The sequence below is a fragment of the Monodon monoceros genome, unplaced genomic scaffold, assembly GCF_005190385.1.
Source record: "Monodon monoceros isolate NGI ecotype Baffin Bay Population unplaced genomic scaffold, NGI_Narwhal_1 Super_Scaffold_22, whole genome shotgun sequence".
Lineage (NCBI taxonomy): Eukaryota > Metazoa > Chordata > Mammalia > Artiodactyla > Monodontidae > Monodon > Monodon monoceros.
Genome location: NW_021703779.1, coordinates 70,166,463 through 70,181,508, shown reverse-complemented (window position 1 = coordinate 70,181,508; position 15,046 = coordinate 70,166,463). Strand labels below are relative to the sequence as shown.

Genomic DNA, 15,046 nt, shown 5'->3' with positions numbered 1-15,046 from the left:
CTTTCTTTCTTTCTTTCTTTCTTTCTTTCTTTCTTTCTTTCTTTCTTCTCTCTTTCTTTATTTTTTATTGGAGTATACTTGCTTTACACAATTGTGTTAGTTTGTGTTGTACAGCAAAGTGAATCAGCCATACATACACATATATCCTCTCTTTTGGATTTCCTTCCCATTTAGGTCACCACAGAGCACCAAGCAGTTTCCTGTGCTATACATAGGTTCTCATTAGTTATCTATTTTATACATAGTAGTGTATATATATGTATCAATCCCAATCTTTCAATTTATACCAACCCTAATTACCCTCTTGGTATCCATATACGTTTTTTCTCTACATCTGTGTCTCTATTTCTGCTTTGCAAATAAGTTCATCTATACTATTTTTCTAGATTTCACATATATGCATTAATATACAATATTTGTTTTTCTCTATCTGAATTACTTCACTCTGTATGACAGTCTCTATGTCCATTCAAGTTTCTGCAAATGACACACTTTCATTCCTTATTATGGCTGAGTAATATTCCATTTTGTATATGTACCACATCTTCTTTATCCATTCCTCTGTTGATGGACATTTAGGCTGCTTCCATGTCCTGGTTATTATAAATAGTGCTGCAATGAACACTGGGATGCATGTGTCTTTTTGAATTATGGTTTCTCTGGGTATATGCCCAGGAGTGGGATTGCTGGGTGATATAGTAGTTCTATTTTTAGTTTTTTTTGTTGTTGTTACAGAAAGTTCTTTTATTTATTTATTTTTTAACATCTTTATTGGAGTATAATTGCTTTACAATGGTGTGTTAGTTTCTGCTTTATAACAAAGTGAATCAGTTATACATATACCCATGTTCCCATATCTCTTCCCTCTTGCATCTCCCTCCCTCCCACCCTCCCTATCCCACCCCTCTAGGTGGTCACAAAGCACCGAGCTGATCTCCCTGTGCTATGCGGCTGCTTCCTACTAGCTATCTATTCTACGTTTGGTAGTGTGTATATGTCCATGCCACTCTCTCACTTTGTCACAGCCTACCCTTCCCCCTCCCCACATCCTCAAGTCCATTCTCTAGTAGGTCTGTGTCTTTATTACTTTCTTATCCCTAAGTTCTTCATGACGATTTTTTTGTCTTAGATTCCATATATATGTGTTAGCATATGGTATTTGTTTTTCTCATTCTGAATTACTTCATTCTGTATGACAGACTCTCAGTTTTAAGGAAGATTCATAATGTTCTCCATAGTGGGCTCTATCAAATTACGTTCCCACCAACAGTGTAAGAGGGTTCCCTTTACTCCACACCCTCTCCAGCATTTATTGTTTGTAGATTTTTTGATGACAGCCATTCTGACCAGTGTGAGATGATACTGCATTGTAGTTTAGATTTGCATTTCTCTAGTAATCAGTGATGTTGAGCATCTTTTCATTTGTTTCTTGGTCATCTGCATGCTTTTTGACTGGGTTGTTTGTTTTTTGATATTGAGCTGCATGAGCTGTTCATATATTTTGGAGATTAGTCCCTTGTCAGTTCCTTTCATTGCAAATACTTTCTTTCATTCTGAGGGTTGTGTTTTTGTATCTATGGTTTCCTTTGCTGTGCTAAAGCTTTTACGTTTCATTAGGTTCCATTTCTTGATTTTTTTTAAATTGTCATTAAACTGGGAGATGGGTCAAAAATGATCTTGCTGCAATTTATGTCAGAGTGTTCTGCCGATGTTTTCCTGTAAGAGTTTTATAGTATCCGGCCTTACATTTAGGTCTTTAATCCATTTTGAGTTTATTTTTGTATATGGTGTTAGGGAGTGTTCTAATTTCATCTTTTACATGTAGCAGTCCAGTTTTCCCTGCACCATTTATTGAAGAGACTCTCTTTTCTCCATTGTATATTCTTGCCTCCTCCTTTGTAATAGATTAGGTGACCATAGGTGCGTTGGTTTATTTCTGAGATTTCTATCCTGTTCCATTGATCTATATTTCTGTTTGTGTGCCAGTACCATACTATCTTGATGAACTTAGCTTTGTAGTATATTCTGAAGTCAGGGAGCCTGATTTTTCCCTTCCATTTTTGTTTCTCAAGATTGCTTTTGCTATTCAGGGTATTTTGTGTTACCATACAAATTGTAAAATTTTTCGTCTAATTCTGTGAAAAATGCCATTGGTAATTGGATACGGATTGCATTGAATCTGTGATTGCTGAGCATAGTGTAGTCATTTTCACAATATTGATTTTTCCAACCCAAGAACAAGGTATATCTCTCCATCTGTTTGTGTCATCTTTGATTTCTTTCATCAGTATCTTATAGTTTTCTGGTCTTTCACCTCCCGACATAGGTTTATTCCTAGGAATTTTATTCCTTTTTTGCAGTGGTAAAGGAGGTTGTTTCCTTAATTTCTCTTTCTTATCCTTCATTGTTAGTGTATAGGAATGCAGGAGATTACTGTGTATTAATATCCTGCAAATTTACTAAACTCATTGATTAGTTCTAGAAATTTTCTGGTGACATGTTTAGGATTTTCTATGTATAATATCATGTCATCTGCAAATAGTGACAGTTTTACTTCTTTTCTGATTTGTATTCCTTTTATTTCTTTTTCTTCTCTGATTGCCATGGTTATGACTTCCAAAGCTATGTTGAATAACAGTGGCCAGGGTGGACATCCTTGTCTTCTTCCTGATATTAGAGGAAATGTTTTCAGTTTTTCACCATTGAGAATGATGGTAGCTATGTGTTTGTGGATATGGTCTTTATTATGTTGAGGTAGATTTCCTTTATGCCCACATTCTGGAGAGTTTTTATCATAAATGGGTGTTGAATTTTATCAAAAGCTTTCTCTGTATCTATTGAGATGATCATATAGTTTTTATTCTTCAATTTGTTAAGATGGTGTATCACATTGATTGATTTGCATATGTTGAAGAATACTTGCATCCCTGGGATAAATACCACATGATTATGGTGTATGATCCTTTTAATGTGTTGTTTGATTCAGTTTGCTAATATTTTGTTGAGGATTTTTGCGTCTATGTTCATCAGTGATATTGGCCTGTAATTTTCTTTTTTGTGATATATTTTTCTGGTTTTGGTATCAGGGTGATGGTGGCTTTGTAGAATGAATTTGGGAGTGCTCCTCTCTCTGCCATTTTTTGGAAGATTTTGAGGATAGGTGTTAGCTCTTCTCTAAGTGTTTGATGGAATTCGCCTGTGAAGCCATCTGGTCTTGGACTTTTGTATGTTGCAAGAATTTTAGTCACAGTTTCAATTTCATTACTTGTGATAGGTCTGTTCATATTTTCTATTTCTTCCTGGTTCAGTCTTGGAAGGTTGTGCATTTCTAAGAATTTGTCCATTTCCTCCAGGTTTTCAATTTTATTGGCATACAGTTTCTTGTAGTCATCTCTTATGATCCTTTGTATTTCTGTGGTGTCAGTTGTAACTTCTCCTTTTTAATTTCTAATTCTATTGATTTGAGTCCTCTCCCTTTTTTTCTTGAAGAGTTTGGCTAGAGTTTTATCAATTTTTTCCTTCTCAAAGAACGAGCTTTTAGTTTCATTGATCTTTGCTATTTTTTCTTTGTTTCTAGTTCATTTATTTCTGCTCTGTTTTTTGTAATTTCTTTCCTTCTACTAACTTTGGGTTTTGTTTGTTCTTCTTTCTCTAGTTTCTTTAGATGGAAGGTTAGGTTGTTTATTTGAGATTTTTCTTGTTTCTTGAGGGAGGATATTATTGCTATAAATTTCCATCTTAGAACTCTTTTTGTTGCATTCCATAAGTTTTGGGTCAGTGTGTTTTCATTGTGATTTCCTTCTAGGTATTTTTTGATTTCCCCTTTGATTTACTCAGTGATCCACTGGTTATTTAGTAATCTCCATGTGCTTTTGTTTTTTACAGTATATTTTTCCTGTAATTGATTTCTTGTCTCATATTGTTGTGGTCAAAAGAGATGTTTGATACAATCCTCATTTTCTTAAATTTACCGAGGCTTAATTTTTGACTCAAGATATGATCTATCCCAGAGAATGTTCTGGGTGCACTTGAGAGGAAAGATTATTCTGCTACTTTCAGGTGGAATGTCCTATAAATATAAATTAAGTCTATCTCAACTAATGTGTCATTTAAGACTTTTGCTTTCTTATTAATTTTCTGTCTGGATGATCTATCTTTTAGTGTAAGTGGAGTGTTAAAGTCCCACACAATTATTGTGTTACTGTCAATGTCCTCTTTTATGGCTGTTAGCTTTTGCTTTATGTATTGAGGTGCTTTTATGTTGGGTGCATAAATATTTACAATTTTTATATCTTCTTCTTGAATTGATCCCTTGATCATTATGTAGTGCTCTTGTCTCTTGTAATGGTCTTTAATTTAAAGTCTATTTTGTCTAATATGTGTATTGCTACTCCAGCTTTCTTTTGATTTCCATTTGCATGGAATGTCTTTTTCCATCCCCTCACTTTCAGTCTGTATGCATCCCCAGGTCTGAAGTGGGTCTCTTGTAGACAGCATATATATGGGTGTTGTTTCTGTGTCCATTTAGCCAGTCTGTGTCTTTTGGTTGGAGCATTAAATCCATTTACATTTAAGATAATTATCAATATGTATGTTCCTATTACCATTTTCTTAATTGTTTACTGTTTGTTTTTGTAGATCTTTTTCTTCTTTTGTGTTTCCCTCCTAGAGAAGTTCCTTTAGCATTTGCTTTAGAGCTGGTTTGCTTGTGCTGAATTCTCTTACCTTTTGATTGTCTGTAAAGCTTTTGATTTCTCCATCAATTCCAAATGAGAGCCTTGTTGTGTAGGGTAATCTTTGATGTAGGTTTTTCCATTTCATCAGTTGTTTTTTTTTTTTTTGTGGTATGTGGGCGTCTCACTCTTGTGGCCTCTCCCATTGTGGAGCACAGGCTCTGGACGCATAGGCTCAGCAGTCATGGCTCATTGGCCCAGCCGCTCTATGGCATGTGGGATCTTCCAAGACCAGGGCACGAACCCTTGTCCCCTCCATTGGCAGGCGGATTCTCAACCACTGCACCACCAGGGAAGCCCCCATTTCATCATTTTAAATATATCCTGACACTCCTTTTTGGCCTGTAGAGTTTCTGCTGTAGAATCAGCTGATATCTTTATGAAGATTCCCTTGTATTTTATTTGTTACTTTTCCCTTGCTGGTCTTAATATTTTTTCTTTGTATTTAATTTTTGATTGTTTAATTAATATGTGTCTCGGGATATTTCTCCTTGGGTTTATCCTGTATGGGACTCTGCACTTCCTGGCTTTGATTGACTATTTCTTTTCCCATGTTAGGGAAGTTTTCGACCATAATCTCTTCAAATGTTTTTTTTAGATCCTTTTCCTTTTTCTTCTTCTCGGACCTCTTTAATTTGAATGTTGGTGCATTTAATTTTGTCCCAGAGGTCTCTGAGACTGTCCTGAATTAATTCCTTTTTCTTTATTCTGTTCCATGGCAGTTATTTCCTCCATTCTATCTTCCTGCTCACTTATCTGTTCTTTTGCCTCAGTTATTCTGCTATTGATTCCTTCTTGTGTCTTTTTAATTTCAGTTATTGTGTTTTTCATCACTGTTTGTTCATTCTTAATTCTTCTAAGTCTGTTAAATATTTTTTTGTGTCTTCTCAATCAGTTCCTCCGTATTTTTTCCAAGGTGTTGGATCACCTTTAATATCATTACTCTAAATTCTTTTTCAAGTAGATTGCCTATTTCTTCTTCATTTATTTGGTCCTGTGGGTTTTACCTTGCTCCTTCATCTACAACATATTTCTCTGTCATCTCATTTTTTTTCTAACTTACTGTGTTTGTGGTCTCTTTTCCACAGGCTGCAGGGTCGTACTTCCTCTTGCTTCTGTTCTCTGTCCCTTGGTGGGTGAGGTTAGTGCATGTTCTTGTGCAGGCCTCCTGGTTGAAGGGACTGGTGTCTGGCTTCTGGTGGGTGGTGCTGTGTCTTTTCCCTCTGATAGGCAGAGCTGCATCAAGTCAAGTGTTTTGGGGTGTCTGTGAGCTTAGTATTACTTTAAGCAGCCTGTCTGCTGAAGAGTGGGGCTCTGTTCTTGTCTTGCTGGTTATTTGGCATGAGGTGTCCAGCACTGGCAGGTAGTTTGGTGGAGCTAGGTCTTGGTGTTGAGATGGATACATTATAATTCAACAACCTTAAATATCAGACTTTCCATCTGATTTTCACCTAAATTAGTCTTGAGGGAGTCTTGTCTTGGGCTGAGGCAAGATGAGTAGATCTCCACACACATCCCCCAGAAACTTAAATATTCTTATATGGGTTAAGTCATGTTTTTAGTTCAGGTGATTTCAACACCACCTTACTCTCTCAAGGCTGCATCCCTGAAACAACTCTGGTTCTGGAATGTTTCAGTTATGCTACTTTTTGTCATGGTTCTTAATCTCTCAGTGCTTCAGTTTCCACCTGCTTTGATGTGAGCCTGTGTTCCTTCACCTAGGAGATTTTTGAACGAGTTTTTAGATTTCTTTCATAGCAAGTTGTTCCACATGTAGCTGTAGATTTGGTGTGTCTGTGGGAGGAGAGTCGGGGTCCTCTTCCATGCAGGCAGAGCTTTTAAAATATGTAATTATATGTAGCCCTATGGGACCACAAGTGTAAGCTCTGTTGGCCACCATAGCCAGGTGATCTGGAGTTGTTCCCTGGGTGGCAGTAATAAAAATAGTGGCTCCAGATGAGCATACAATCTCCTTTCTGGGAGACAGCAGGGAGCTATAGCAAAGCACAGAGAGAGAGAGTTCAAAGACAACATTCATAAGTCTATGTTTCCAGAGAGAACCTGTGTAGTCTCTAGATATATGCTAGACCTGAAACCTGCCTCAGAGGTTGAAGCTCCAAGACAAACAAAAGGGGATCTTTCATAGATAGACTGAGGTTGTATTTCAGTCTGCTGTCTGTACAGGGCCCTAGATGTGGTAGCCTCCCAAGAATGGTCTCTATAATTATTACAGTCCCATGGGATCCAGGTACACAAGCCCCTCTGGCCTCCAGAACCAGGTGATCAAGGAATGTCCCCTGAGTTCCAGTTACAAAAATTGAGACACCAGATGTAAATACCAGAGCACCAGATGTAAAAGCTCCTCTCTAGGAGATATTGACACTCTATGGTGTGGTAGAGGGTGAGTACACCTGCTGACTGGAGGGAGGTAGAAGAATACTGCAAAGATAGTGGTCATCAATCAGCATGTCCCTAGATGTGTATTAAATTAGATGACTGCTCCTCAGGCCTACACTTTAAAATTAGAAAATGAGCCATTCTCACATAAAATCTGGGCACCTCTCAATCATCTGTTTCTGTGGGTGAGTCCGTGCATGAACCCTTTAAGAGCTGCTTCTCAGTCTGTTATACCTTGTGGGTCTCAAAGACATGAACCTGATATGTTTTCAAAGCTAGATATTTAGGGAGCTTATTTCTCAGGGTCAGGTCTTATAAGTTGGTGTTCCCAATGTAGGGGTCAAATTCTTTTCTCCTCAGGAAGTAGCTACAGGTTTTGAGCTCTCTCTCAATTGTGAATTGCTGCTCTGGGGATGGAGATTATAGTGAGATTGTGTCCCAGCTTTCCTACCAGCTTCAGTGTGGCCTCTTTCTCATTTGCCCAAAATATAGGAGTCACTCAGAGAGTTTTAATGTTTTTTTTTTCAGAGGAAATTGTTACATATGTAGATGCAGATCTGGTGTGTCCATGGGATGAGGTAAGTTCAGGATCCTCCTATGTCATCATCTTGAACCAGAACCATGATGTATTTTTTACAGTTTATTTTCTTCCTTTCATGACATTCCCCTGAGCTTTTACTTTTATTTTATACGTAGGACTTGGACTCTGTACACATTTCTTACATGTGCTGTTTCTTATTGTAGCATACTGTTTAATAGTTATTAGAATATCATGCTTTATCAAACCATGAAGTATGCTCTACCCCTTCTAATATGTAACCACAAACGTTGCTACTAATATCATTCTTAATGTAATTTGTCTTAATTTTATGGCTTGAGTTTCTTTATAATTTTAATAAAAGCTCCTTTTGGCAAGACAGAAAATATTTCATCAATTTAAATTCAATTTAATGGGCATTTTCTGAGTGTCTCTTATGTACTAAATACTGTAGAAGGATACACAGATGAGCAAAAAAATCATCTCTGCCCTCAAGTAGAAGTGGCAAAGTGTACACAAAATATGTACAAATAATTACAACACAAAGCAGAGTGTAATAATGTAAGAGTGGTCTAAAAGTGTTTTTGTATCAATTAGGAAATTATTGTTTAAATCAAATCCAGAAGAATAAGTGGGATTTCAACAAGCTGAGAGGAAAAGATTTCAGGAGAAAAGAATATCATGAACAAATGCAACTTCAGGGAAGCTGGAGAAGAGTAGTTGCAACATGGCAAATTATTTGATTTGACTAAAATGTAAGGTAAGAATGCAATAGGTAATAATGCTGAGAGGATAAGATGTTTGGGCCCAATCATTGATACCTTGATTTTTATGTGAAGGACTTTAGACTTAATTCTGTGGTCAATGGGGAGATATTGCATAGTTTCAAATAATTTGGTGACATTATCAAAGAAAACGTTTTAGGGAGATCACTCTGCTCACAATGAATAAGTTGTATTAGAATCATAGACCCATTGAGGAGACATGAAAAATCAGGTCAGAAGAAATTAAGATTGGATGGAGTGGGATAGATGACAGAGAGAATAAAGAATAAGGGATAGAAATAAGGGATATGTTTCATATGCCCATCAATCATTCAATGCATTTCACATTCAAGAGTATTATCTCCAAAAAATAAAGAGTATTATCTCCAGCATTGACCCTGAAAACCAGAATATGTCACATTATGTACTTCTTTCAATGGAAGACAGAAAATTATAAAGTAAGAGAGGTGCATGACAAGTTATGTAGCTACAAAGAAAGCAACACCATTCTGCCCCCAGAAGATATAAAGATGGAAGAAAGGTTGTATTTATCTTTGGCTACATAATCTACTTTGACAGTGTCTCAGAGAGTATCACTAATGATAGACTCAGAGACTCTTTAGATTTGTTAAGGACCTTGCAGATATTTTAAGCAAATCACTTTATTTTGTTTGTCAAAAAATATTATTAAAGAAGAATGGTGGTTACCAGGGGCTGAAGAGATGGAGAAATAGAGAGTTGCTGTACAATGAATATAGTGGTTCAGTCATGCAAGTTTCTAGAGATCTTCTGTGCAAGAATCAATGTGCATATACCTAACAATACTCTTCTGTACACTTAAACTTTTTAATAGGGTAGATTTCTTTTTTTACATACCACACACTCAGAAAGAAAATTGAATGTCTATTATCTGCTTAACCCTCTGCTAGGTAAAGTAGAGAATATCAAAGTATTTTAAGACATGCTCATTCCTATCATCAAGTTATAGTCTGATTAAGAAAACAAAATATGTGTACTTGACTCAAAAGCAAACAATACAATAAATAGATGATAGCATAAGGTGAGCTGGTACTCTCTGGGGGGAGTTTTTGAAGTGTATGGAACTTGACACAGCATGTGAGGACTTGGTAAGATGTAGGTAGGTTGACCTTCAAAACTACACGTGAATAGTATTCTTATATATTTTTCAAAATGCTTCACATCCTCTTATTCAAACATTGTGTAAGGTAAGTTGTACAGGCATTATGATGCCCTTTTGATGATGAAATAAATATACGTATGAAGAAGTAAGATGTTTTCTCAAAGTCCCTTACCTAACTTAAAATGAAGAATCTTATTTGAAGAGTTAAGTCCAGAATGGAGAAAATGTCTTTGTGGTGACTAAATGGCTACTTTAGACTTTAAGACTTCAATCTGGGTTTTCACCTCAGTCAGTAACATCCTACATCTGAAAAATCTACAGGTCAAATAACTCCTTGATTATCATAGAATATGAAATGTACACCTTTGAGTTAACATAATTGTAGTGATCTATGAACTCTTCTTAGGAGTAAAACTTTTCACATTTGTCAACAACTGCTTCTCAGATCTTTCATCTATGCACATTTTAGTTTTGTTAATCTGTCATTCACTCAAAAATCTGAACAAACAAGGTATAAAGTACAAAGTATAGTATACTTGTTAGAGGTTTGGGGAATTCATTAATTTGGATTAACTATGAAATTGAACTCTGCAATATGCCTATTTAACCATCAGTTTTTCCTTTCTTAACATACACACTTCTTAAAAGTATTTTCTCACCTTTACATAGTTATGATTCATTCATCTTTGAAGGGTTTTTTGATGATAAAAAGTGCGATATTTGAAGATCTACATTTTGTGGTAGAAGGAGCCTGAATCACAGAGGTGCTAATTGACTGGCTCAGAGTCAAATAAAACAGTAATTTATAATGTAGAAAACTATTCATCAAGAATTGTAATAACACAAACACCTCGAGGGCAAAGTAGATTTTTACCGTTTTATTTTTACATTACTTTATGAACCATAACTCTTATATTGGATGTGTTTAGCTCTCTTTTATCTCATCCATCTCACCCTATACTACTATGCACATTCTATTCAAATACTGAGGTTTTTTTGCATATGCATAAAAAATTAATTTTTTAAACTCCATTTAAAAAAGTTGTGTCCTAAGTCAGTTCAGCAAAACAAGGACTTAATTATTATCTAGAATATTCAGAAAATATTCTAAATTTTGAAAGCATTAAATACTTAAAATTGAATGCATCCCCTACCTCCTTAACTAAGGACTCAGCCATTACCTAAGAAACATCAAAATCAATAAGGAAAAATTGAAATTATATTTCAGATTAGAATTGGATCAAAATGAGTCAGTTAAATTCAGGTTTTATTTGGACCAATTTCCAGTGGACTTGTATCATTGTATCATTTCAATTGTTTTACAGAATACACAAGCTTACTACGAATTTTAACCAGTTCAAATTTTTTTTAGGTTGCATTTTTCTTAAATAATATGTCATTTGGAGTTCAGCAAGTAGGTTTATTGTAAGGTTTATTTAATTATTTGCTTTATTTTTGGTATAAAATTCTGCTTGTTCAACTACTGAGGTATAAGTTTATTTTAAAATACTGAGCCCTGAACTAGACTTCTTATTTAGAAGGACTGTGAATGTGGTCAATCATCTGGGCATAGACTTATTTAATTGCTTTTCTGATTGGATTTGGTCCACCAAGGCAATGAAAGTATGGTTCCCAAAACTGGCATGTCTATGAATGATTTAGGAAATCCATCCCACTATTTGTGTATTCTGTCAAAGTTTAATTTTCCATAGTTTAGTTTTGGATTTTCCATGGTGAATTTACAATCAGTATGAACCCCAAAATATCATAAAATAAATATTTTTTTAAAACGTGAGGGCTGTATAAAGATATGTTTATAACAACAGTTTCAATTGTATCAGCAGATTAAGGTGTTCTGTACTTTAGATAATAAGATATTAAACATTGTGCAGTCCCTATGAAGGGAATCAGTTGTAATTATTAGTGAATTAGTGTTTTATTAAAAATTTCTGCTCTTGTAGGAATCTGCCTTATCTACAAAGTACAGTTAAAATTACATTTTAAAATATGAAAAGTGTTTTCACAAGAGAAAATAATTACCAAAATATTGATTTTATAAGCTGCTCTTTGGAGTTGATAAAGGATGTCCAAATGTTTCTGGATTCTAATGAAAATCTTAAAGATTTTTATTTCCTGTTTTTAAAGATAATCTTGGCCAATATAATAGAAGATTAGAGCTAACCTCATGCTCAATGGTGAAAACTGAAATCTTTTCCTCTAAGATCAAGATTAAGACAATAGTGCTCACTTTCACCACTTTTATTCAGAATAGTACAGGGGCCCTAGTCAGAGAAATTAGGCAAGGAAAAGAAAGAAATTGTAACAAATCAGAAAGTAAGAAATAAAATTGTCTCTGTTTGGCTACTGTAAATAGAGCTGGAATGAACATTTTGGTACATGACTCTTTTTGAATTATGGTTTTCTCTGGGTATATGCCCAGTAGTGGGATTGCCGGGTCATATGGTAGTTCTATTTTTAGTTTTATGAGGAACCTCCATACTTTTCTACATAGTGGCTGTATCAATTTACATTCCCTAAGTGTCCATAAACAGATGAATGGATAAAGAAAATGTGGCACATATATACAATGGAGTATTAGCCATAAAAAGAAATGAAATTGAGTTATTTGTAGTGAGGTGGATGGACCCAGAGTCTATCATACACAGTGAAGTAAGTCAGAAAGAGAAAAACAAATACTGTATGTTAACACATATATATGGAATCTAAAAAAAAAAAAAAAAACAGGTCATGAAGAACCTAAGGGCAAGACGGGAATAAAGACACAGACCTACTAGAGAATGGACTTGAGGATACTGGGAGGGGGAAGGGTAAGCTGTGACAAAGTGAGAGAGTGGCATGGACATATATACACTACCAAATGTAAAATAGATAGCAAGTGGGAAGTAGCTGCATAGCACAGGGAGATCAGGTTGGTGCTTTGTGACCACCTAGAGGGGTGGGATAGGGAAGGTGGGAGGGAGGGAGACACAAGAGGGAAAAGATATGGGGACATATGTATATATATAACTTATTCACTTTGTTATAAAGCAGAAAATAACACACCATTGTAAAGCAATTATACTACAATAAAGATGTTTATAAAAATTGTCTCTGCATATGACATGACATTTTATATAGAAAACTAAACACTTCACAAAAAAACTGGTAGAAACTAACAAAATCAGTAAACCTGCAGGGTACAAAATCAACATAAAAATTTAGTTGCATGTTTACACACTAACAACACACTATCTGAAAGAGAAATTAAGAAAGAAATCCCATAGAGAGTAGTATCAAAAAGAATAAAATACTTAAGAATACATTAACTCAAGGAAGTTAAAAATCTGTACACTGAAAACTATAATACACTCATGAAAGAAATTTAAGGGGAAACAAATAAACGCAAAGATATCCCATGTTTATGGATTGGAAACTTAAATTGTAAAATGTGCATACTACCTTAGGCAATCTACAGATTTAATGAAATTTCCTTAAAAATTTCAATGGCATTTTTCAGAGAAATAGAAAAATAATCATAAAATTTTTATGGAACCATAAAATGATTATAAATATCCAAAGCAGTTTGAATAGCTATCAATGTACACAGGTACTTTTACAAGAGGTAAATATTCCAAATGAGAAATTATAGCATGTGGTGGAGCCCAGATTAAGAGAAAACAGATTGAAGAGAGTAGAAAAGACAGTTTCCTTCTACTTCCATCACCCCTCCTCCAAATCTGAGTATACCAGTATGGAGAGACACAACCTCTCTATGGAAGATGGAGTTAAGTGAGCACCCAACTTAAACCATGAACCCCATCACCAGTCTAGTACGAGTGTCAGACCAGCACTGTGGTCTCAGCACCACAGGCAAGCTCCCATAGCCCCAAGTTCCCTTCCCCCTCAGCTCCAAACTAGGCTGGGCAGGCCAATCTCCAAACCATCACTTGTGAACTCGATATTTCCAGACCACCCAAGTACATGACCAGCCACTGTTTACCCAACTGCCAAACCTGTACCTGGAACCCCAGCCTCTAGGATAACCCCAGCACCAAGCTGTCCCCACCGACACAGGCTCCAAGTTGTCTCCCATGGACCAACACTCCCTGCCCACCTCAACACCAGGTTGAGTCCTGTGGCCCAGTCTTCATTCTTGCCCCAGTTTCAAGAAAACCTCCATGAACCTAAGCTGTAGGCTATCTCCCACACTCAGGCTCCAGCCACGTCTCAGTGTTGGGTTAACTACTGCAGACTCAGCCTCCATGGTGGAACCCATGGACCCAGACACCAGGACTACTTTCACAATTCCACTTATCAGGCCCATCCTAGTGGTCCCCAATGAGCTGAGGACCCAGGATCCAGGTCTACCATGTGGACTCAGGTCCTAGGCCAATCACTGCAGACTCAGGAAATAGGCCCACTCTGTGAACCCAAATGAGAGTCCTGCCCCAGTAGACTAGGCTCCAGTCTCACTGCTGTGGACTGAGGCATTAGGCAAGACCACCTGCTAACCCAGGCACCAGATCTGCACATCCAAGGACTTCAGCAGCAAAATCATCTGTGGATACAACCCAATTGCACACCTATAATCAGCTGATTGGTGAAGAATCACCTGCTGAAGCAAGTTTGTAAAGACTAAAAGAGGGGTCTATTTCTTCAAACGTGTAGACACCAATTTAAAGACCACAGATGTCAAAAATAATCAAGAAAACATTATGTAACAGAGGAAACTAGTAAAGTTCCAATAAGTTAACCTAAAGAAATGGAGATCTATCAACTTCCTAACAAAAAATTTAGAATAATCCTCTTTAAAAAATTTGGTGAATGACAAGAAAACACAGATAGAAAACAAAATTAGAAAATCAGTGCATGAACAAAATGAGATGTTCAACACAGAAATAGAAACCATTAAAAAGTCAAACAGAGTTCTTAACAAAGACGGTGGAGTAGAAAGATCGTGAGTTCACCTTCTCTCACAGACACACCAAAATCACAACTATCTGCAGAATAACCATTGATGAAAAAGACCAGAACCTGCCAAAAAAGACCTTCTACAACTAAAGACATAAAGAAGAAACCACAACAAGGTGAAGCAGAAACAGTAATGTGAGAGGCGCCTGGTTCAGACTTACCTGTTAATCTTGGATAGTCTCCTAGAGACACAGGAGGTGACTGCAGCTCACCCTGGGAACATAAATGCTGGCAGCAACCATTTTGGGGAGCTCCTTCTACCATTGGGACAATGGTGCTTACAGCAATTTTGTGGAATCCCACCTGTAGCTCATTAATGCCAATACCTGGTCCCACCCAAAAGCCTGTAGGCACCAATGCTTGGGCACCTCAGACCAAACAACCAACTGGGAAGGGACACATTCCCACCCATCAGCAGACAGGCTGTCTTAAGAACCCCTGAGCCCACAGCCTCCTCTGGACACAGCACTAACCAACAGAGAGTCCAGGACTTAGCTTCACC

At 36.5% G+C, this 15,046-nt stretch overlaps 1 protein-coding gene across 1 annotated transcript in view; it reads right to left on the bottom strand.

Moving 5' to 3' along the window:
- The window catches only part of CYLC1 (cylicin 1), an 85,093-nt gene extending 70,285 nt beyond the window's left edge, over window positions 1-14,808 (bottom strand). Inside the window, 2 exon segments of the mRNA XM_029240201.1 lie at window positions 14,086-14,131; window positions 14,706-14,808. Coding sequence (XP_029096034.1) covers window positions 14,086-14,131; window positions 14,706-14,808 — 149 coding nt within the window.
- Between the last annotated feature and the right edge of the window lie 238 nt (window positions 14,809-15,046).